Genomic DNA, 24,508 nt, shown 5'->3' on the forward strand with positions numbered 1-24,508 from the left:
CCACGCTCTGGAAAAGCCGAACTTCCGAGTTCTAGTGTGCATGCGCACCTGACAATCAGCTGGCCGGCATGCACGCGCAGGTCGGTTTTCAACACTGCTGCGCGGGCAAATGAATCGCGCTCCAGAAAAGGCGAACTTCCAGTTTTTGGCGTGCATGCACACCTGACAATCAGCTGGCCGGCACGCATGCGCACACCGGGTTTTGGCACTGCTGCATGTGCAAAGGATAGCCGATTCTCACGTGCGCATGCGTGCCAGAAACCCGAAGGCAAACAGGCAAGGCCGCACATGCTGGGCGACATGGCTTCCCGTGCCACTTTGGGCACACGTGCCATAGGTTCGCCATCACGGTTCTATGCCATTTTCTTCACGAGTCAATCCTGCTTTCTTTCCCTTCTCACCAGCCTAGATGTTAGCACACTGTTTAATTGTAACAACAGAATCTGATAAACCCGACTACATCCTTTCATTATGGCAAACGATGGAACGAATGAAACAATGCAGGTGGGTTTTTTTGTTTGTTTTGTTTGCCTTGCCAAAGCATGACTGGAATGGAAAAAGCGGGCAGAATAAATAAACGAATGTAGGCACTGGAGGCATAAAAGATGTGACTGAAATCTTTCCATGAGCTGAAGGACCTGATCCAGCTCCCAAGCAGCCAGGCTACTCTCCAAGGCAGGGTTTTTCAGTCACTTTCCTATGTGTAGACTTCAGAATTGAGGTCCACACAAGTCTGCAGGGTCCACGGTGCTGAGCTTGGTTGCTTTCTTGCAGATGTGGTGGCACTGATGATGCTGTCTAGTACGGTAGTGAAATGTCTACAAGCAAAACAACCAAACTCGGGGAATATCAAGGGCCCTTACTGTTCAATCCTAAACTACAAATATCCTCTTCTACTGGTACGTCTGAAAATGGCCAAGGTCAAGGAACCTTGCTCCAAGAAAACATGGAAATTAGCCTTGATGAGAGGTCAAAGCTGGACCAAATGCAGTATTAAAAATTCTCCAGAATAATACATTTTTTTTGGAAATTTTAACATTTGAAATAGGAGCCAGAGATTGAGGAACAGTACCAAACAGGAGCTGGAAAAAAACTACACAAGGTATCTTTTGTGGGAACATAACAAAGCAAAAAGTGTTGTGCTTATGCAGGCAAAAACAAAACAAAACCCCGAACGAGGAAATCCAATGCTGTATAAGCACTCAAGTGATCTGTTTAAGAGAGAAGAGCAATCCACTGTCTTTCTTACACACAGAACAACTGTAACCCGAATAATACCATGTATTCCCCAAAATAAGACCGGGTTTTATATTAATTTTTGCTCCAAAAGACGCATTATGGCTTATTTTCCGGTTAGGTCTTATTTTGGGGGGGAAATACAGTACTAAATGCCTCCGTGTGCTGACAATCTTAACTGGGGCTAATTTTGGGGGTAGGACTTATACGAGCATCCTGAAAAATCATGCTAGGGCTTATTTTCCAGTGGGAAACCTTGTAGGTCATAATTTAATGGAAGGAAACCTTGCACAATGTGACGCAATTCCTTGGTCTCGGTCAACTATCACTTTCTAAGATAAATAGGGGGAGTGATAGTCCTCGAAACACGGCTGAATTACACGTAGTTCTCAGTTTTTGCTCAGCGTCCGTTTGAAGCGACAATGGATCTCCAAAAGATACTTTATGACCAATTCCCAGAGTTATGAATCCACAGAAAAACCACCCTATAGCAAACAATGGGTTCACTTCATGACCACCGCTCTGGGAGGCCCGATTACAGTCGTAAGTCGATGACTACCTGTATACACTCCATTATTTTGCTCCTGGCTCTCTCGGCTAGAACTGAAGAAAGACTCGAGCGACCAGGAATGTCTGGATGGCTACTGGTTTTCCGCCGCGCCCTCATTTAAAGAGATTCACTGACCCAGCTCCAGTCTTACCCAGCCTTGTTAAGTAACGATTGAGCATTTTATTAATCGGAGAGAGGAGAAAAAAAAATAAAACAAGTGTACATACACACGCACAAAAATTCTGACGTTTTTAAAATGACGTTCCGCTAATGGGAGCGAGAGAGACCGTGTGTCTGTGTCTGTGTGTTAGAGGATGAGTGGTTAGAATACAGACTTCTTTCGCATGTCCAGTGCCAATGTTAGAGAGACAACCAGCAAGGAACTCAAAAGGTACCGAAGAAGGAAAGCTTGGGACATCACTAAGGCAAAGCTGGAAGGGAGGAGGAACTTCTACAGTAAAAGAAATCAGAACTCCCACCGATCAAGAGCCCATGGGATCATCCAAGAACTGCTGGGAGAAAACCACCCAAATGTCCCCTCTTCTCCCACCAATGGATGTCTCTTTCATCAAAGAGCAGCTTTTCGTTTTGCACCACCAGAATTTGGGAACGGTTCCCGTTTGGAAGTTCCGTGGGAATATGGGGCTAAATTTAGCCTGGAGGTAGCATCCCAGAGCCAAAGCGACTTGGGTTTTCAACTTTTCAGCCCATGTCAACGGCTTCACAGCTTTCTCTCTTTCTGTCTGTCTGTCTTTCACACTCACACACATACACACAGACACATCCCCATGCGCCAAATAGCTACCTCCTTCCAGCAAAGGCCAGGGAAAGGAAATGTATCGTGAACAGAAAGGGCACAGGAGAGAAGCATGCAGAGGAACTGGGAAACACCGTATTACGAAGCCTGATAAACCGAGAGATTTAAATCAAGGATTTAACAACTACCCTTCTACCTTCTCTGGAATAAAAACCGAGGCAACGACGCTGCTGGGTTTGATTTTGAGTGAAGGAAAACGTTTCCGTTTGACTGATACTTCCAACGCCAAGTAGGAGGGAAAAAGGTGGCGGCTTTAATCATCGGGATGAAAAAGGTAAGGGACCGACCAGGCCGAGCGTGGATTGGGAGAAAGCTCAACTGGGGGGGCGTCATGCAGAGTTACACGCTGCATGGCGGTGGCATTCCCATGCAAACTGTGGCCAAGAAGTGACAGGAGGCCTCAATGAATAGATTCTGCCTCCCTTCCCCTGCTCTGTCTCTCTTGCAAGTTTCACAGAACTGGGGGGGGGGGGGGAGGGGGGGGAGAGGGAGGGAAGAGGATGTCATCTCCGGCCCCCGGATGGTGGGAACAAAACTGTAAGTTGAACCTGACTATTTATGAGAAGGGGAGAAAATATCACAGCTGCCCAAGAAGGTTCTGAAAACACAGAGCTAAGAGGAGGAGGAGAAGGAGAAGAAGAGGGAGGTGGGGCTCCCGAGAGGACAATAGTCAGCCATGGCCTAATTCCATCATGTACATCCAATAGGAGATGGGTGGGCTGGTCATACACATGCAGGGAAAAGGGAGAAAAAATGGTTGGCCCAGCAGCATCCAAGTTGGAGAGACAGCAGAGCTAGGTCCCGGATTCAAACTAACGCCAACACTGTATGGGAGAGAGAGGAAAAGAGTATATTAAATGTTCATAGTTTATGAAAGCTAATAAACAATTTCATTAACGGCGATAAATTCAGTTGTGCGGTGCCCATTGTACACTGTTGCTCGCAAATCATCATCATCGTCATTTAACGACCCCATAATTCCTTGCGGAGTGGAGTCTGGGCAACTGAATGGAGCTAGCAGAGTGTTTTAATGGCCCTTACTGTCGCCAATGCGGAGGTTTGTTGAGCAGATATATTCTCAGTGTGCCCAGAAAGAGAAATATCTGCCTCTATCTAGGATCGAACTCACAGCCTCCTGATTTGAGAGGCGAGAGCTCCACCTCTAGGCCACTGCACCACTCTACTGTTACTCACAAATGCTAGAATGAATTTGAAAAGGGGAGTTCCAAGCCCAGAGTCTCCCACTGTACAGACTCCAGCTGTTTAGGTGCTCACTGGTTGGTCCCTGCAGGGTGCAAGTGGGGCCTTCTGCTACATACAACTTCCACATCATCTCAAACATATAACTTGCCCTCAATTCCTGGATCCTGAGTAACTGTGTACACAGTGTCTCCCACCCCCCCACCTCCCAGTCCCGGTCTTCAGGAAGCATGCTGCTCCAAGAATCCGAAGAAGCCAACCCTGAAATATCAGGGGATTGAACTTTTGAGAAGATGTTCACATCTATTAAACTCTTGCCCAGGCCTCAGCTTCTGCTTCTGCTCTTTCCACAAATATTTGGTTGGCTGCAAAGGGAAACCTGATGCTGACTTTGAGGTAACTTTGGGAAGTACCATAGTTTTTGGACTAAGGTGCACCAAAATTTAGAAGAGGAAAACAAAACAAAAAGAAGTTTTTGGCCTCCCTTTTTTGGGGCCTGTTTCTGGGGCTTTTTTTTGGCCCATTTTCGATGCTTTTTTCTCCCATTTTTGGGGCTTTTTTTGGTCCATTTTTTTTTGGCTTTTTTGGGGTCGTTTGTGAGGCTTTTTGGCCCATTTTTTCTGAAAAAACGGGCTGAAAAAGCTCCCAAAACGGGCCAAAAAAAAAAAAAAAAAAGCCTGAAACAGGGCGTGAGGAGGCCAAAAAATGGCTGGTGGGCGGGTTTTCGGCAATATTCGGTCTATAAGCCGCACAGACATTTTCGCCCCCTTTTGGGAGACAAAAAAGTGCATCTTATAGTCCGAAAAATATGGTAATCCTTACAGATAAAATTAACATTGCTCTAGCTTAGGCCCAAAATCACAAGCACCTAATAGATTTCCCTCTCTAAAGTGGTTACAAAAGACCTGATCAAAAAACTTCTCCTGGAAGCTGCCTGCTGGAAACAACTAACAGCAGGGAAAACAAAGGACCAGGTGCATTCAAAGATCAGGCTGAAGGCCAAGTGAGCTTGAAGTCACCTTGGAAACGGAAAGGAAAGGAAAGTTAGTCAAGGAAAAGAAGGGAAAGGAAAGATGGGAAGGGAGTCAAGGAAGAGAAGGGAAGGAAGTCAGAGAAGGGGAGGAAATGAAAGGAAGTCAGTGAAGGGAAGAGAAGGGTAGGGAAGGGAAGGGAAGGGAAATGAAGGGAAGGGAAAGGAGTCAGGGAAGGGAAAGGAGTCAGGGAATGGAATGGAAGGGAAGGGAAGGGAAGGGAAAGGAGTCAGGGAAGGGAAAGGAGTCAGGGAATGGAAGGGAATGGAATGGAAGGGAAGGGAAGGGAAGGGAAGGGAAGGGAAGGGAAGGGAAGGGAAGGGAAGGGAAGGGAAGGGAAGGGAAGGAAGTAGGCTTGAGTTCACCACGGAAGAGCACACTCACCAGTCAGCGCCTCCTGGGCGAAGTATTTGACATCCACATCAGGGTCCTGGGTGAGTTTCTCTAGCACTGGCTTCACTTCATTCTGAAGGGTGCTGGAGGAAAAAAAAAGACAGGCAAGGAATGAGGGGGAAGACGTAGGCAGAAGACAAAGCCTGTATCCAAGGTTCTCCAAAGTCTCAGTATTTCCATTATAGCAACAGAACTTATATACTGCTTCACAGTACTTTACAGCCCTCTCTAAACAGTTTACAGAGTCAGCCTATTGCCCCCAACAATCTGGGTCCTCATTTCACCCACCATGGAAGGATGGAAGGCTGAGACAACCTTGAGCCGGTCAGGATCGAACCCTGGCTGTGGGCAGAGTTTAGCCTGCCATGCTGTATTCTAACCACTGTGCCACCACGGCTTCTCTCTCTTCATTTCCTCCCACCCCAATGATCAAGATAAGCCCCAAACCCAGATGGCATCAACAACAGTTATTGTTCCCCATACCTATTATCCAAGATTGGTCCAATTTTTTGAAGTGACTTGGCTACATTGAAGCGAACATTTGCTACTGCATCGCCGGCCATCCGCAATACCGTGGGAAGCATGTGCTTGGTGGTGATTTCCTGCCCACAGACCTCTGACAGCACCTAGCAAAGGAAGAGCGATGAAGATAGATCAAAAAAAATTTGGGTTCAGAATGTAAAATTTACAGTCGCAAAATCTGAGGGAAAATTTCTACAAAATGTTTTATAGATGGCACTTAGACCCCAAAAAATTGTCGTGTATGTACCCTAATGTTCAGCCAAAATGTTGGAGATGTGACTGTTTAGATGCTACATATTATCATGTTTGGTGGACTTGTAGGAAAGTTAAGGCTTTTTGGATAAAAATTTGGTGGGTTATGCAGAATGTTTTAAAGAAAAAAATTCAATTTTCTCCACAACTGTTTTTATTGGGTATAGTTAAGGGTTTTACATTGGGTGAAACAAAGTTGATATTGTATATGATAACAGCAGCAAGATTATTGATAGGTAAATACTGGAAAAATGAAGCTTTGCCCACTATCGAGGAATGGACTTTGAAGATGGCCAGTTTTGCAGAGATGGCGAAGATTTCAGCATATCTAAAAGACTGTTTACAAGAGACTTATGAATGGGAATGGAAAAAGTGGATAGATTATGTTCAGAACAAATACCAAACTAGGAAGTCTCAAATAGCTTTCATTTGAAAATGATATATTAAGATAGAAATATGTTAATGTAATGAAGATAAAAAAGAAAATTATAAGGGTGAGGGAGGGGTTCAAGTTTTATATAAGTTTTATACTAAGGGTTTTTTTTTTTTACTTGATATGAGTATACTGTGTGGAAGTCCGGGGGGAGGGGAGGGTTAGGGAGGGCTAGGGAGGTTGGGAAGGCTGGGGTGGGTTGAGGGGGGGGAAAGGGGTGAAAATGTAATTGTAAAACTTTTGCAATAAAAAAAAGATAGATCAAGGGCCCTGTGCAACTTGGATCTGATGAGCTCTTATTATTTAGGAAGTTTGCTGTTTTGGAGCTAGGCTTATGCTGACCTCGTTGTGCAGCTCTTTGATTCAATTCCCTAACAAGGCCAACTGTTCTCTCCAATCAGAAAACCCCAGAATAATGTTCTGCCCCAACTACGGACCCCAAAGAACGCAGCACACACAAAGTCTGTACAAACCTTAGTTTACTAAATTAAATCAGTCTTTTTTTCAAACAAAGGCTATTAATTAACTTTCTTAACAGCCTACAAGAATCCAAAGAATAAATAATCGTAATCTTACTATGGTTGGCAGAAAGCCCAGAAGCAATTTGCAGAGAACTAAGATCAAGACGCGAAGGAGAGTGAAATAAGTTGTTCCCTGCAAATTGCCTCAGTCGTCATCCTTCCTTAAATAGGCTAAGGGAGTGGCCAATTAGCCCCAAGCCTTACTCTCGAGGAGACCTCCTCGTGAGGAGCCACTCCTGCCTTTTGGCAGCTCTGCACGCCCGTGCATCGAGAAGAGGCTCCTCCTTTTCTTCCTCTTCACTTATGGCAGCTTCTGGAGGCCCTGGCTGAATCCCTGCCTCTGGCATGATGTGGTGCCAGCCTCCTCATTGTCCGACTCGAGTGCCAGCTGCACAGGCTGCTGGCACAGCACACCAGCCTCCTCGCTGTCGGAATCAGTTACTAGCTACAGGCCACTGATGGGCCACAACAAATGACAATTCTTAACTTATCATAGTTCATACACTGATTCTTCACAACCAGTGCACACACCTCTTTCCACATTCCCTCAATTGGTCCCACTTTTTTTTTTGCGCTCCCAACTCCCTTCCCCAACTCACATTGATGCAGAACAGCGTAGTCATGCGGTGAAGATAGTTGGGGTCATTGGACATGGCCAGCACCTTGGGAATGATTGTGGCATGGGCCCAGTCCTTGCCAAACTTCTCCACAAGCTTCTTAAGGTTGCTGGTGGCTGCTTCTCGGATGGCATAAACTGCATGAGGGACGTAATAAGACACAGGACAGATTAAAGCTAGAACACATATTCTAGAATAGAAATACACAGAAGACTAAGGAAGCCAAGTTCTTGCTGTAAAAACCTAAGACTTGATTTGAGATATACCTGCAGCAATGACATGATTTTCTGTTTCAATAGGTGAACTCTGCAGCACAAAGAGATATTCAGAGATATGGGAGAGTGTCAAAAGATTATGAGAAAAAAATAACTTGAAGATTTTGTTTAAAAAAACAATCCTGTCTCTAAAATGCAAACACTTTGGGGCTGCAGAAAAACTTTTTCATTAGAGAGAGAGTGTGAGGGGTCCTTGATGCTCTCTGGGCTTATTTGTTTTCTTGCAGACGTTTCATTACCCTAATTAGGTAACATCATTGGTGGTAGTCAGAGGGGGGCAAAAGTTCAGAGAAGAGCAACTAAGATTATCAATGGCCGGGAGAGTAAACAGTATGAAGAACGGCTGCAGGATTTGGGTCTTGCTAATCTAGAAAAAAGGAGGACTATGGGGGACATGATAGCAGTCTTCCAGTATTTGAGAGGCTGCCACAAAGAAGAGGGAGTCAAATTATTTTCCAAAACCCCGGAAGGCAGGACAAAAAACAATGGTTGGAAACTAACCAAAGAGAGAAGCAACCTGGAATTAAGGAGAATCTTAATTCTAACAGCGAGGACAATTAACCAGTGGAACAGCTTGCCTTCAGAAGTTGTGGATGTTTCATCACTGGAGGCTTTTAAGAAGAAACTTAAGACAGTCGGTTGTCTGAAATGGTATAGGTTCTCCTGCTTGACCAGGGGGCTGGATTAAAAGACCTCCAAGGTTCTGTCCTGACCTGTTCTATTCTTCATTCCATGTTCTACTCTATTCTATTCCACTCTACTCTACTCCCTAGTTAGGGTAATGAAACATCTGCAAGAAAACAGAGCTCAGAGAGCATCAGGGACTCTTCATTTCAACACTGAGCTATAAATATTCTCCTTTATTAGAGAGTGTGTGACTGACTGTGCTTCTATTGTACATTTGACACTGGCCAAATTACTATTCTTTGGTTGAGTCCTATCTATACATTTTCTTGGAACACAGCATGGGAAACCAGTTCTATTTTATGCCACAGGCAGCATTTCTAATTGAGCCAACTGTATTCTTTTACAGTCTGCATTACCTCTTTCCTATCCAACTGGAACCGATGGTAGATGAACCTGAAATATAATTGTGAGAGCTTTGCTACAGTTGGCTTCCACCGGCAATTTATATCCTCATTTAATGCTGTAGCTACTCTGTACCCTATCCCAGAAATAACTGAAACTGACAGTGAATTTCTAGGTGGAAAATGAGCTTTTAACCATGTTATATAATTACTAGTCAGAGCTTGAACTCACTGCTGGTAGCACATTTTATTAGGTGAGAATGAGACCAAAAAGCACAAATTCACGGTTATCATTAACATGCTCAAAATGATACAAAATATAATAAAAATAACTGAAAATTATATGAATGCCGCATGCTGAATAATCTGTTTGAAACAGGAAAAAAAACCAGATGAAGAAAAGCTAGTGTTGTAATGTTTTTTCCCCCCTAATGTACTTGCATTAAATCTGAATTTAATTGCTAGAAAAGATTATCCCATTAAATACCGAAATGTGACTCAACCTCTTTTACTTTAGTGCTAAAAGCCTTTAGTGATTCATTTTCTCAGCTGGAGAAAATTGCTGACACAATGGATTCCATTAATTCTGAAATATGCTTTCAGTGCTCTAGACTACTATTTGGGGGAAAGCACTGAATTTTAAAAATGTGGGCCAAAAGCCAAGTAACTACTTTAACTTATATTCTCCCCTTGAGCTAAAGCCTCTTTCTTCTACAGGTAATTGGGATGAAAATTTGGTCTGGTGATTTAAGGCACCAGCTTGCAAACCAGGAGACTGTGAGTTTTAGTCCTGCCTTAGGCATGAAAGCCAGCTGGATGACTTTGGGACAGTCACCCTCTCTCAGTCCAATACACTTCACAGGGTTGTTGTTGTTGAGAAAATAGGGGAAGGAAGGAATATTAGATTTGTTTTATTCCAAAATAAAAATCAATTAATCAAATAAATCTTCAGCAGCTGAGGTGAAAGAAAGTGTGCTTCTATTCCAGAGGTGGGTTTCAGCAGGTTCTGACCAGTTCTGGAGAACTGGTAGCGGAAATTTTGAGTAGCTTGGAGAACCAGTAAATACCACCTCTGGCTGGCCCCACACACATCTACTCATCTATTCTCAACCTCCCAAGTCTCAGCTGATCGGGAGGAAATGGGGATTTTGCAGTAACCTTTCCCTGGATTTTTTTGGTGTGTGTGTGTGGAGATTTTACAGTATCCATCCCCTGGATTGGGGAGGGAATGAAGATTTTACAGTATCCTTCCCCTGCAACTTGGGGATGCAGGCGACCATCAAAACTTTGGAACCAGGTTGTAAGTGCCTTTTGGGTGTCTACAACTGGTCGTAAGTGAAAAACTACTTGTAAAAATACAGCCGTCTTCAGATTTGGTACTGTACCTTCCCTGACATGTACTGGGCAACTTAGAAGCGATGTGCACAATTGTGACCAAATGTTACAGGAGATGACTGGTAAAGGAGAAACTAACCAATATCAGTTATCAGGATCTGAGTCTTACCATGATCCACTAGCCAGGCCATGCAAAGGGAGTTGAGCTTCTCATCAAAGAATTCCACACCCTGAAGACAGGGAACATTAAAGTGACAGCAAATGAATCAGCAAGGATTTACGAATTGCGAGGTTACAAATAAGATTATAGAATTTTCATTGTTTAAACAACAACAAAAAACCCAAACCAACAGAACAAAAACAGAAATCTGGAGAAACAGACTTTGTTCAATTAGTAGACACTGCAGGGCAACTCAGCAGATAGTCATCCAATTTGGGGAGGTTTTGACAAAACAGCCCTAGCAGAATTAATCACAGAAAAGCAGGAACTCTACAAGCACCTGTGGCTATTCACGTTCTAACTGATTTAATAATGTCCAGGTTGCTGACTAAAAAGCTCAAATGTTTACAGTTATTTTCAAAAGGTCAGAACAAAACAAAACAAAACCCACACTCACCAGCTGTCCAGCTAACAGGGGCATGTACTCAATAATAGCTAACCGCACACGCCACTTGGCATCCTCTGCCAACTCCACAATTGCTGGCAGCAGAGACTGAGACAACTGCCGGATGCCAATCACTTCATTCACACAGTCCAGGTTGGAGATTATGTTGAGCCGGACTTCAGGGCACTGCAGAAAAACAGCAGATGAGAATGGGAAAAGAGCTCCTGCCTCAACTGTCATTTCTAAAATGCTTCCTGTCATGCTAGTTTAAGGGGAGGTTCAGGTAAGAACTCAGGTAAGATGAAAAAAAGAATCAAAGTTAAATTTTCAACTTTCTGATTAGCTAAAAGATGGCAATACTAATGTAACTACTTGTGAGGTTTTGAAAAAAAAAAATCCTGTACAACAAGTGCAGTTGATACTATTCAGAAAACTATTCATCCTAGGACTAGGAAGTGTTTCTATAGATTATCTAAATTCGTTTAACTAATGGTGATTATACATGCCTTACTCAGTGGTGGTATTCACTTACCTTCGTTACTGGTTTGTAAATGGGAGCATGCTTGCGCATATCATCTGCGCATTCGCAGGACCTTCAGCACAGAGCGTCGAAAACGGGACGTGATGATGTCTGGGCAGGTGGGCGGAGCCTCCCACAGCTGCCGCTACCAGTTCGCCCAAACTAGATAAAACTGGCTGAATGCCATCACTGGCCTTATTACTAACTCAAGTGTTTTTCAACCGTGGCAACTTTTCAAATCTGTGGATTTCAACTCGCAGAGTTCTGGGGGTTGAAGTCCGCACACTTTTAAGTGGCCAAAGTTGAGAAACACGGCACTAACCAATAGATTTTCTTTAATTATCCTTACTCACTAATTTCAGTGCAGTGAAGCCATCTGAGCAGATAAAACTAATGTTCACCTGCAAGAGTTAGCCACAAGGACTCTTAAGTGACCTCAAAAAGAGGAGGGGCGGAATACTCACCTCATCTTTGAGCTGAGCCAGGAAGAGAGGCAAAAGATGCTCAATTGTGTTGTCCTTGCCCAGAATAGGAGACAATCCCATGATCACGGATGCCAAAGCTGATTTCACGTGCTGATTGGCATCTGATACTAGTTCCTAGATGATAAAAGGACATATTTTAGGACACCACAAATTATTTATGCAATGCCTCCAGTCTCACTGCCTTTATACACACCACTGCTGCCATTTTATTGGTTGATTGTAATAAACAGCTGGAATATTGAACTACAGTTCCATAAGCCAATGTATTCACACCAATGGAATATTGAACTACAGTTCAATAAGACAATGTATTCTAAACTTCTACAATCAGGCACTCACATCTACAACACACACTCATAGAGGAAGTCAGTCGGATTCCCTCTACAATTTGGTCACCTTGTGAACATCAACGTCTTAGAGCAGTGTTTCTCAACCTTTGTAGCTTGAAGATGGGTGGACTTCAACTCCCAGAATCCCCCAGCCAGCAGCGCTGGCTGGGGGATTCTGGGAGTTGAAGACCACCCATCTTCAAGCTACAAAGGTTGAGAAACACTGTCTTAGAGGCAGATGCAAGCAACGGCTTTCCTTGTCCTTGTCCTCTTTAAGGACAACTCTTCCATGCCTTCTTCAGCCTTCTGCAAGCATGCCTCTGACTGAGCCAACTAAAACTCTGAGCTGATGCTTATAAGAACTGCTCAAAGGTTACTAGAGAAGGTGGGTTCCTGGTACGTACCTTGATACAGGGCAAAATCTGAGTCATGATGATGTTTTCACGGCAATCGGGAGACAAATTCTCACAGAATTCTTGGGAAAGAAAGATGGAGAAATAAGAATTTCAGTGCAGATTTCACCCAGGTAATATTTTTTTTCCTAATTATCAACTAAGTACTTAAACGTTTCCAGCCCACCGTAAGAGATACTATACTCATCTGCGAAACTATACACAAAAAATCTTCCTGACCTCTGATCTGAAAACTTAAGTCTTCCTACAACTGGATCCAGACAATTTCCTTATGTTTACACATCAAGCGGCTGCTTACAACAATTACAACTAGTTTTATTTAATAATTCAAATTCTTCTTTTCTTGCCCAGAAGTCCATCCCTTTCAGGAAGCCCTTTATACGGGTAGTCCTTGATTTACAAGCCAAACTGGGATTAGAATTTCCACTGCTAAACAAAGGCAGTTGTTAAGTGAGCCACGCTCAATTGTATGAGCTTTTTTGCCATGGTTAAGTGAATTGCTGTGGATAAGTGAATCGTAAAGTTGTAAAGTGAATCCGGCTTTCCCCACTGACTTTGCTGGTAAAAAAGACAGCTAGGAAGGTTGCAAAAGGTGCTCACATGATGCTGCAACTCTTGTAAAATATAAGCTGGTTGCAAAGCACCCAAATTTTGATCACGTAACTATGGGGATGCTGCAACGGCTTCAAGCCATTTTTCCCAGTGCTGCTGTAACTTTGAATAGTGGCTAAGCAAAAGGCTGTAATTCGGGGGCTACCTGTACAGGGAAATTGTATGTAAATATCAAGACAGTATCGATATTGATTAAAAATCACCTTTGACCTTGCTGGAGGCTGCTGCTCGCACTTCGGCTTCACAGTCTTTCATGAGATTTTGGAAGGCCGGGACCAAGTCAGTTTTTGTGATTTCTGGCCCAACAGCTTTCTGGAGCTATAGGAGGAGGGGGAAAAAAAATCAAGTCCCAAAACTGACCATGCAAACACTCCAAACAGCAAAACATTCCTCCCTGCCAGAAATAATTCTACCCCAAAAACTCTCAGTCCACAGAATTGACAGTGGTAGGCAGAAGAACAAAAGCACTGCTACATTTTTAACATTTATGGTCATTTAACTTTCAAAAATGAAGCAAATACAATTTTCAAAATATGCAAGTTATTTGTACAAACCTCCGTGAACTTCTCAGCCACCATGTAACGGACTCGCCAAGACTTGTCCTCGGCTGCTTGTCGTAACGTCGGCATCACCAAGGACTCCAAGTCCTCCTGAAGCAGGAGCTGAGCAATATTAACACAGGCCTCCACAGCCAACAAGCGCACAGAGTCCTGTGTGTAACATAGCAATAGCACTTAGACTTATATACCGCTTCACAGTGCTTTACAGCCCTCTCTAAGCGGTTTACAGAGTCAGCCTATTGCCCCCAACAATCTGGATCCTCATTTTACCTACCTCGGAAGGACAGAAGGCTGAATCAAACTTGAGCAGGTCAGGATTGAACTCCTGACTGCAAGCAGAGTTAGCTTGCTATACTGCATTATAACAAGTGTGTTACCATGCCTGCCTGCCTTCCTTCCCTCCTTCCTCCCTTCCCTAGCAATACCATTTAGACTTATATACCTGAACCTAGTAAAAAGCTTCACAGTGCTTTTACAGCCCTCTTTCTAAGTGGTTTACAGAGTCAGCCTATTGGCCCCAACAATCTGGGCCCTCATTTCACCCACCTCGGAAGGATGGAAGGCTGAGTCTACCCTGACCCTGGTGAGATTCGAACTGCCAAATTGTAGGCAGCCGGCAATCAGCAGAAGTAGCCTGCAGTACTGCACTCTAACCACTGCGCCACTGAGGCTCTTATGGAAGATCTTCCTCACCAAGAACACAAGGGGTAGACAGCCCACTTCTTGGGTTCAACTTACTCCCTTTATCACCCCCAGGCTAACGCGAGACCATACAGACCTGCTCGTCAGACGCCAGGTTCGAAAACATGGGAATGATCTCGCTTTTGACATATTCCAGTTCCAAGACCTTAGCAAATTCGCCCAGTTTGGAGGCTGCGGCTCGCCTCACCATTGGAGTATCATCCGAACATAAGTTTCGGAAATATCTGCCAAAAAAAAAAAAAAAAAAGGAAGGTAGAAACTTATTAACTGCAACATACTGGGATAGGAAGAATCTCTCCTGTTTTGATGACTCAGAATTTTACAACGGGGTCCCAATTTCGACTGCAAGTCACATGACTTACTGGCGGAGGTCAGCTTTAACTGAGCTGGAAACTCGGGGATAACAGACGCTGAAGAGGCCACAAGCAGAGGTGCGAGAGGTGAACCAGTCACCCCCCGCCAGGCGCTTCACCAGGGGCACAAAGTGAGCCTCGAGGTCAGCTGGAGAATGTTCATTGGAGGTTGCCCTCAAGGACTCCACGGCCTTGTCCCGCACCACCGTCTCCTCGACCGTAGCAAGGCTTTCGAGTGGGGGCTGGAGAAAGAGGGAGGAAATGGCGCATTACATATGCATCTTGCATGAACCACCAAGAAGGAAAAACAAAAAGAGCTCTCCGATAATTTAATTACTGCCTTGTTCATTTGGGTTCCCCATAAGGATTTAAGTAATTCCTCTCTTTTTTGACAAGAGAAGAAGGTAAGAAAGTCTACACAGGGAGCAAGGAGTATGATCGAAAATTGGGATTTGTGCGTTCAAATGGGATAAGTGACATTCCAGTCATAGTGTTCTATCTGGGTGCAATTCAAAGATTTGGAAAAAAAAAATCCCATGTACCATTAAATCCACCTATGATAAGGAATCAAACAATGATCACCATATATCATTTTAACACGTTTATTAATTTGGTAGGGGATAAACATTTTCTTTACTAGTTAACCAAACCATCTAGGACCCTAAACCAGGAGTGGTGCGGTGACCTAGAGATGGAGCTCTCGCCTCACAATCAGGAGGCTGTGAGTTCGATCCTAGGCAGAGGCAGCTATTTCTCTCTCTGGGCACGCTGAGAATATATCTGCTGAACAAAGCTCCACGTTGGCGACAGGAAAGACATCCGGCCATTAAACTGCTAGCTCCGTTCAGTTGCCCAGACTCCACCCCGCAAGGGATTATGGGGTCGTTAAAAGATGATGATTATCTAGGATCCTAAACCACCCAGGCTAACTTATCAGCAGTTTGGTCATCTCTGGGCATGTAACAACATGCGTATCCCAATTTCATCTTTTGGAAGGAACAGAAGTGGTTTCATTTTCCCTCTGTGTTAGTCACTCTTCCTGAGCCCTTCACAGAAACTTACCAACAAGCAGTGGACATATTCCGGCCCCCCGACCAAAGCTGTAAATGTTCCCAGCTGTTCTGCCAGAGCAAGTAACACTTCATCCTCATCATAAATAGTGTCTGCAAGAAGTTAAAAAACGAGAAACCAACAAAAAGTAAGACAAAGTCTGTATATTCTTAGAACAAAAAATGCAAAGTGCCAATTCCGTTTTATTTTATTATCCTTCCATATGTACAGGGAGAACTGACAGGCAGCCAAAATGAGTCTCTGAATAGCTGGACTGATATCCTGTTTCCCCCAAAATAAGACATCCCCTGATAATAAGCCCAACCGGGCTCTTGAGCGCATGGCAATAAGGCCAAGAGCTTATTTCAGGGTTCAAAAAAATATAAGACAGGGTCTTATTTTCAGGAAAACACGGTATTTATTTTTAAATAATAAATAGCACTGAGTTTTAATGACTATGAGAACACGGATTTAAATTTAAGGAGAGATTTGAGGTAATACCAATGAACCATGGCAGAACCATGTCCAATTTAACAGAACTTCATCAATATTTCACAAACTGTCTTGGGAAGAAACAATACTGGGCAAAATTTGAATAGTTTAGAACATAGAATACTCTATACAACTTCCAAGAGTAACCTTGGTGACACTGCTTACAGGATATGATTCCATATCTGTTCAACTACAACGTCAATCAACCCCAGGCCAGCATGATCACTGGTCAGGAATGGAGCTATTGGGCAAAACGTCTGCCATGCTTCATGTTAGGGGAAGTCTGGCATACAATTTCAGACTTGATTACTGTGAGATACAGGTATAGGTCCAAGGACACTGTATTTCTACAAATTTTTCCTTTTTGTTCAGTTTATGAATAAAGATGATTAACTTATTTAGATATTACTTGTTACTAAAATTTCTGGTGACAAATGAAAACTGAAGTGAGAAGATTAACTGTCCATAAAGAGGATCGTTTGACAACTGAAACCTCCTTGAATTAATGCAGAGTTAATGCAGATCAGCAAAGATTTAGCCCCAGTGAAATTTCACTCCCAATGAGCATGGCGTAAAGGATATTGCAGTACTCTTCAGGACCTTCATATGCTCACGGAGCAGGCACACTGCAATCCTCAAAAATAAATGACTGGAACAGAAATATGCCCAAGCTGTCTCTAGGCTAGTTCCACATTCTATTTCCTATCTTGCCGTGTATTTTCATTTACCTGTGAGAAAAGGTAAGAGTTCGCTGCGCGTCCTCTCGACGCCCAGGGCCAGTGCAATGGTAGAGAGTTTCTTGATGCTATTCAGACGAAGCTGCATATGGGAGGGAGAAATGCAAGGAACAGATTCACACAGATGATGAACCTTAGGAGAAAACTGCCACTTTTTTCTGAATGCTGAACACTGACTTTGCAGATAACTGCAACTATTATGGCATTAATAAAGCACTCCAATTTTGGACTCATCTTCATAATCCACCCACATGGCAGCAGGTGCCCCATTTCATATACTTATTCAAACATACAAATCTGTATTACTCTTCTCATCTACAGTATATAATCACAGATACAGATAAAAATAGTATGTATGGCTAACATAAATCACAATTTTTAGTAGAAACTACTAGAACTGTTTTATTCCAATTTTATAAATAGATGTCCGTTCCTTGCCTATATGTTTAGTGCATGTTGACTTTTCTGAATCTTTCTATAAATTATGACTGTATGAATTGTCAGGATCTCCAACTGAATAACCCTGATCATATACTACTAAGATATAATGATAGGACATAATGAATATAACTACACTCAGCAAGACTTCACCTTTTTCCTTTTTTTTCCTCACTCAAAAGCTACAGAACTGCTGTTTACATCTGGTGACTAATACATAATAATGCTTTTATTCTGCATTTACCTGGGATACATTAAGCACCCTTTAAGGTTAGATATATATTATCTATTTAAAAATTACAGACTGCTCCTTTAGATGACCATTTAGCACTATCCTGGTGTATTGCATCCATTCATCTCCAATAGACACTGGATTCCTTTCCAAGTGAAGCATATATATGAGTGTAAACTTTTTTTTTTTTTTTTAAATTTGATTTATATGCCGCCCTTCTCCGAAGACTCAGCAATAGCCTTCATTCTTTTGTATATTTTATACAAAGTCAGCTTATTGCCCCCACAAACTGGGTCCTCAATTTACCTACCTTAGAAAGGATGGAAGGCTGAGTCAACCTTGAGCCTTGGCGAGATTCAAACCCTGCAGTAATTGCAGGCAGCTGGTCTTAATAACCAGCTTAATAACAGGGTGCCTGTTAAACTGGGAAAGAAATGGTGATAGTGGTGGGGGCGCTATCTTCAAACAACAAGATGGTGTTTTTTCTCCCCTACCGTTGATGGATTATTCAATTGGAGATGCCTTGTTTAAGGTTCAGATGCGTACAGTTGTATCCCATTCTGCTGCATTAGTTCAGTTTTGAGAGTCTGACTGATCATCTGTGACCTATTACTTGCTGTTTATATGTACATTGTGATATATGTTACCCAAGGATACATTATATGTATCCTTGTGTGTCCAGTCACACTTGGCCAATAAAGACTTCTATTCCATTCTATTTCTATTCTGAAGGACACAGGCCTCACTGCTTAGGAGGTTCATTTGCTCAAAGTCATAATGAGACTTACTGGCTTCCAGAAAGGACTGCACCCCTCTTAAGATTCAATTCCATCACCTGGATCCCTATTTGCTCTTACTTTATTGCAAGGCAGTGTATCTCAACCATGGGGCAAGGATGCACGGGTTTCCAAACTCGATCGCGTCATGTGACATATCACGATGTTTTTTTGCCTTTGTGGAGCCAGGGTGGGCATGGCCTGTGCATGATGCATCCGGCCTGTGGGCCACCAGTTTGACATCCCTGAATAAGATGCATGAACTTCAAGTTCTCAGTTTCCCAGCAGTTGAAGTCCTTGCATCTTACCGTCACCAAGCTTGAGAGACACTGACCCAATAGACAGACCAGAACCATTTTACAGCACATAAAGGTGGCTGGATCCTGCTGGCTGGCTGCTCACCAGACCGAGTGACTCTCGTTCCTAAAGCTACTCCTGCAACAAGAGAGCCTAAGTTGTTGTTGTTTTTTTCCTTGCACATCCACAGCAGAGTCCCAAAGGTGTTTTTTTTACAAAGGCAACTGGACTTTCTGGTGTTTTTTTTTTCCCCAAAGGAAGAAGCTCCTTCAACATCTTCAAAAGAAAAACCAAAAAGCCCAGTTGCCTCTTGAAAAAAGAAAAAAAAAAAAGCACCTTTGGGTGGCTAAAGGCTTTTTTTTTTTTAACTTATTTTGTATCCTGCCTTTATTATTTACGACTTTTGGGGACAACCATGACCTGGATGACTGAGAATCTCCATCGACCATTAAACCAGTGGAATATTTTGCCTTTCAGAAATCGTGGGCACTCCATCACTGGAGGTTTTTAAGAAGAGACTGGACAGTCCCTTGTCTGTAAAAGGTAAAGGTTCCCCCTTGCACATATGTGCTAATCGTTCCTGACTCTAGGGTGCTCATCTCCGTTTCAAAGCCGAAGAGCCAGCGCTGTCCGAAGACGTCTCTGTGGTCATGTGGCCGGCATGACTAAACGCCAAAGGCGCATGGAACGCTGTCACCTTCCCACCAAAGGTGGTCCCTATTTTTCTACTTGCATTTTCTTTTTACGTGCTTTCGACCTGCTAGGTTGGCAGAAGCTGGGACAAGGAACGGGGAGCTCACCCCGTTATGCAGCACTAGGGATTCGAACCGCTGAACTGCCGACCTTTTGATCGACAAGCTCAGCGTCGTAGCCACTGAGCCACCCTTCTCTGAGATGGTATAAATTCTCCTGCTTGAGTGGGAGGAGGGGCTGGACTAGAAGGTTTTATTTATTTATTTATTTCCAATTTATATACCGCCCTTCTCCCTGAGGACTCAGGGCGGTGTACAGCCGAATAAAAACATAAACTACAAACATTAAAATACAATTAAAAAGATATATGTAAATTTGGCCCCATAATTAAAAGCAATGACAAAACAATTAAAAACATTTTTTTAAAAAAGTGTTAAGCCAGCCCGGCTTGCTGAAAAAAGAAAGTTTTAAGGGCACGGCGGAAGGCACCGAGGTCTTGGATTCTCCTTATCTCTGGGGGCAGCTGGTTCCAGAGGGTAGGTGCCCCCACAGAGAAGGCCCTCCCCCTGGGGGTCACCAGCCTGCATTGTTTGGCTGATGGCACCCCGAGGAGGCCCTCTCTGTGGGAGCGCACAGGTCGATGGGAGGTCGTCGGTAGCAGCAGGCGGTCTCGAAGATACCCAGGTCCTATGCCATGGAGCGCTTTGAAGGTGATAACCAACACCTTGAAGCGCACCCGGAAGACCACTGGGAGCCAATGCAGCTCATGCAGAAGATCTCCAAGGTCCCTTCCAGCTCTATTCTATTCTGATTTGAAACATCCAGAGCAGGAGACAATGGCTGGGCCAGCTGTTTTCTCAAACAGAGACGCCCCAGAAAGCTCAGGATTGTGGGAGAAGAAGAGCCACACATCTGGAGGGCATCCACCCGGAAGCCAGAGGGGTGGGGAGGGAAGACTCCACCCCTTCCTCAGCCATCAAGGGCTACCCTCCACCTCGGCATCCTCTGTTGACAGCCCCTCCCTTGCCGCCTTTCATGCAGAGGGAACAGGGGGAAGGGGGTGGGGTGGGGGGGGCTAAAACACCCCCAGCAAAGAAATGCCACAACCAGGAAGCCATCCTAGCGGCTGCCCCAAGGCTCTTCACCGATTGGCTAGGAAGCTTGAATCGAGCTAAGCAGGACCCAATCAGAAGCCTCCGTTCTCTTCCCCAAGTACGCTTTATAAAAAAAAAGAATAAAACGACCTGCCTCCCTTTCTTCCACCAACACCACCCCCGCCCACCCCCACCCCCCCAGCAGAGAAATGGATGGCCCAACCAATCGCGCGGCTGCTTGCATTGCCGCAGGAGGGGAGAAACAGATAAGACGGCCGCTCTCATTAGCCACCCGCTTCCTCTTGGTGTTCTCCAATGAGACCTCTCGCGACCAATCCGGCTCCGTTTCTCAGTACTCCCATCCGGGTTTCTCAGATAAAAGACCGTCCCTGATTGGTCATCGTGCCGGGAGCTGGATTCTCGGGCCTGAAATATTCTCCCCGCGGCTGTTTTTTTTTCCTCCCTCAGCAAGAGCTGAACGACCGCCGAATCGGGCCGTACCTGAACGTCCTCGTTCCGCAGCTCATCGATCAACACAGCGATAGGATAAAGGGAGTCATCTCCGTCGGCGGCCGCCATCTTAGCTCCCGGCTTCTCTTCTGAAGACTGCGCGGGGTTCTCGCTGTCGCCTTGCAGGGGCGGATGAGAGGCCATTGGTTCCTCGGGTTGTCACTCTATTTTATACGAGAAGCTGATTGGATTCTTTTTAGACGAGTTCCCCGTTTCGGATCTTCTAATTTAGCATAGCTGTCTATCTGTCATTGGCTTTCTTGTTCTTCATTGGACAGATATTTCCGAACTGCGCCACCCACAAAGAGATTTGGGAAATTAGGTCGTTTATGCCCGCCTCTCTTTCATTTCAATTGGCTAGATGGACTATATTCCCGCCTTTTCCCGATTCATAATAGGACCTTTATTCTCTATTCATTCTGTCATACGGCTCACAAAGGACTATGGAATAGTCCCGCCCCTGGAATGCAATCTTAACTCAGCCTTCCGATTACGAAGAGGCGATTAGACAATGTTTTTGAGAGACAGCTCATAGTAACCAATGCCAGAGCGGAACCAATTTTTCTTTCAGCAGAAGCAGAGGAGGGCGAGTTTGTCTGACTAGGTTGCCAAAGCAACTTTGCCTTTATTCTTCCCGTTGCGGTGACGTCAAGGATAATTTATGACGCAAGCGTACGTCATAGATCTATGACCTCACCTCAGCTGGGCGGGGCTTGCTGCAAAAGACATTTTCAGTCCTCATTTGCTAATGTTACATTCTTCTAAAATAAAATAATTGTGGATTATTTTATTATTATACACATACGGAACCAAGAACTTGCTGCACATATTAAAACCTCATTGATTGTTAATGGAATTACAGAGTTAGACGTGTGTGTTAAATCTGGATTTCAATTTCTCCCTTCCTGAAGGAGTCCAGATTAAAGCTTTTTTCCATGGAAATCCTGATTTGGCTTGCAAACATCCAGGGAATCCCTCCTCTTCTCCAAAATATTGATTCCACTGTTAAATTGCTCTTTTCTATTGTAGGAAGTTAGCACCTACCCCTCTCCTAGAAAAATGAAATATTCTAGGAAATATTAAAAAGGCAGAATATTATACCTGCATGGGGGCAGTGGTGGGTTGCCCCTGGTTCGCATAGGTTCTATAGAACTGGTAGTAAAATCGGCGGGAGGCTCCGCCCACTGACCCGGACATCATCAGAAGCGATCTGCGCATGTGCAGAAAAGTGTGCATCCGCGCTTGCTTTGCTCTCTCTCGCGCGCACGCAGGCACAATGCAAACTGGTAGTAAAGGTAAATATAACTCACTCCTGGATCAGTCAGTTCCTGACATTTTAAGTTATCCACCATCTCCAGATATCCTCCTGCTGCTCCGGAAGAAACTAAGCTGCAGCAAGTGGGGGGAACACAAAGAATTTGCTTTGAAGACTTTGGGTCTTCTCAGCTCTGATGCAGGGGTGAAATGCTCCCGGTTCGGATCGAATCGCCCGATCCGGTAGGGATGGAGGCGGATGGTTTGGAGGACCGGTAGCAAAAATCCCTGCCACCCCTCCCCCCACTAAGGAAGAGCCGCACAGTCATCAGATGCTTTTTTTTTATTTTTAAAAGCATTTTTTCTACAACTTCTTTGGCCGAAAAAATGCTTTTAAAAGTAAAAAAAAAAAGCCTCTGATGATCGCGCGGCTAAGCTGGGATCATCAGAGGCTTTTAAAAGCATTTTTTCTACAACCTCTTCGGCTGAAGAGGTTGTAGAAAAAATGGTTTTAAAAGGAAAAAAAGCCTCTGCTGATCAGGCAAGTCAGCTGGGATTGTCAGAGGCTTTAAAAGCATTTTTTCTACAATCTCTTCGGCTGAAGAGGTTGTAGAAAAAATGGTTTTAAAAGTAAAAGTTAAAAAAAAAAATTGGCCATGCCCACTCAGTCATATTACCCCCCCTCCATCAAGCCACGCCCACAGAAACAGTAGTAACAAATTTTACATTTCCCCACTGCTCTGTTGTTCAGAAAGTTCATAAATGGTGCGGACTGGATTCCTTCCTTCCATCTTTCTGAACGTGTGAAAACAAAACCATGTCTCAAGCATAATTAGACTGGATTGTGAAATGGGATTTAGAAGTCACAATCCATTGACATTTCAGCCCATTCCTCCTTCAAGACTTCACCTGCAAACTTCCTTCTTCTTGATTTTTACTCTCTCTACTGGAAATGACACATGAGACGATTGTGATCCTGTGGTGTGCGGTTGACGTATTAATAGATCAGAACATTTAATCTTGGTTTTTTTCCTATTTACAACTCTGGCTAGAGCTTGTTACCTTGTGTACAATGTAAGTTCCAACAAAACTATGTTTTTTAGGATTCCTTTTTTTACACTGATATGCCCCCCAAAAAGGAGGGGCTTCGATTACAGTTTTTATTGTATGTATTTTGTAGGATTCTAGCCTGCTTTTAATCATGTTATTGTCCTAGCAGCTTATAACTGCCAGATAATACGGATAGTCCTCCATTTATGACCATTATATGGATTAGAATCTCTGTTGCTAAGCAAAGCAGCTGTTAAATGAATTTGTGACTGTAGTTGAGTGAATCACTCAGTTGTTAAATAAATCCAGCTTCATCCACTGCCTTTGCTTGTCAAAGGTTGGCTGAGAAAGTCACAAATGGTGCTCACACAACCTCACGACCAGTGGTGAGTTCCTCCCGGTTCGGTCCGGTTCGGCCGAGCCGGTAGCGGTGACGATATGATGTCACCGAACCAGTTCTCCCCCCCCACCCCCAATCTATTGCTGCCTCCTGAGTCCCAGCTGATGACTAGAGGGAAAAAAACTGTTTAAACTCTTGCCGGGGGGCTTCAAAGGGCCGCCCTACAGCTGATCAGTGTTAAAAGCAAACAAATGAGTCGGGTCGTAAGTGCGAGGACTGGTCGTAAGTGCGAGGACCTTCCAGAAATGACTCTGACCAGCTAGCCACGCCCACCCAGTCACATGACCTCCAAGCCACACCCACAAAATAAGCCACGCCCACAGAACCGGTAGTAAAAAAATTTAGAACCCACCCCTGCTCACGACTCTTCAACTATTGTAAAAGCTTGTCGATTGCCAAGTGCCTGAATTTTGATGATTTGACCCTGGGAATGCTGCATCAGTTGTAAAAGCGAGGACCAGTCGTAAGTCACTTTTCTCAGTGCTGTTGTAACTCCAGACGGTTATTTATTTATTTTATTTACCAAAAATTTATATGCCGCCCTTCTCCCTAAGGACTCAGGGCGGTGAACACAAGTTAAAAACATACAATAATAAAAGATCAAAATGATTAAAACTGCTAAAGGAACGATTGTAAGTCACACACACACACACACACACACACACACACACACACACACACACGGGTTTCAGCAGG

General features: G+C 44.0%; 1 protein-coding gene across 1 annotated transcript; it reads right to left on the reverse strand.

The window, feature by feature from the left end:
- Nucleotides 1-1,946: 1,946 nt before the first annotated feature.
- PPP2R1A (protein phosphatase 2 scaffold subunit Aalpha) lies at nucleotides 1,947-21,706 on the reverse strand. The gene is made up of 15 exons (XM_034434928.3): nucleotides 21,100-21,706; nucleotides 17,060-17,150; nucleotides 15,852-15,952; nucleotides 14,799-15,031; nucleotides 14,513-14,660; nucleotides 13,729-13,884; nucleotides 13,378-13,492; nucleotides 12,554-12,624; nucleotides 11,800-11,934; nucleotides 10,828-11,001; nucleotides 10,380-10,440; nucleotides 7,555-7,709; nucleotides 5,711-5,853; nucleotides 5,219-5,310; nucleotides 1,947-3,427 (listed from the first exon to the last, which is right to left on the reverse strand). Exons 1-15 carry the CDS (start codon nucleotides 21,250-21,252, stop codon nucleotides 3,411-3,413), a joined length of 1,845 nt encoding a protein of 614 aa, XP_034290819.1. The 5' UTR covers nucleotides 21,253-21,706; the 3' UTR covers nucleotides 1,947-3,410.
- Between the last annotated feature and the right edge of the window lie 2,802 nt (nucleotides 21,707-24,508).

The sequence above is a fragment of the Pantherophis guttatus genome, chromosome 10 (assembly GCF_059756535.1).
Source record: "Pantherophis guttatus breed Tessera chromosome 10, ASM5975653v1, whole genome shotgun sequence".
NCBI classification, from domain to species: Eukaryota; Metazoa; Chordata; class Lepidosauria; order Squamata; family Colubridae; genus Pantherophis; species Pantherophis guttatus.

Coding starts and splice junctions, on each gene's coding strand:
- PPP2R1A (XM_034434928.3), bottom strand. CDS start 21,252: ATGGCCTCTCATCCGCCCCTGCAAGGCGACAGCGAGAACCCCGCGCAG. Junction 14,661..14,798: donor GTTAAAGCTGACCTCCGCCA/GTAAGTCATGTG, acceptor TTTTTTTGGCAG/ATATTTCCGAAACTTATGTT. Junction 7,710..10,379: donor GGCCTGGCTAGTGGATCATG/GTAAGACTCAGA, acceptor TCCCTCATGCAG/TTTATGCCATCCGAGAAGCA.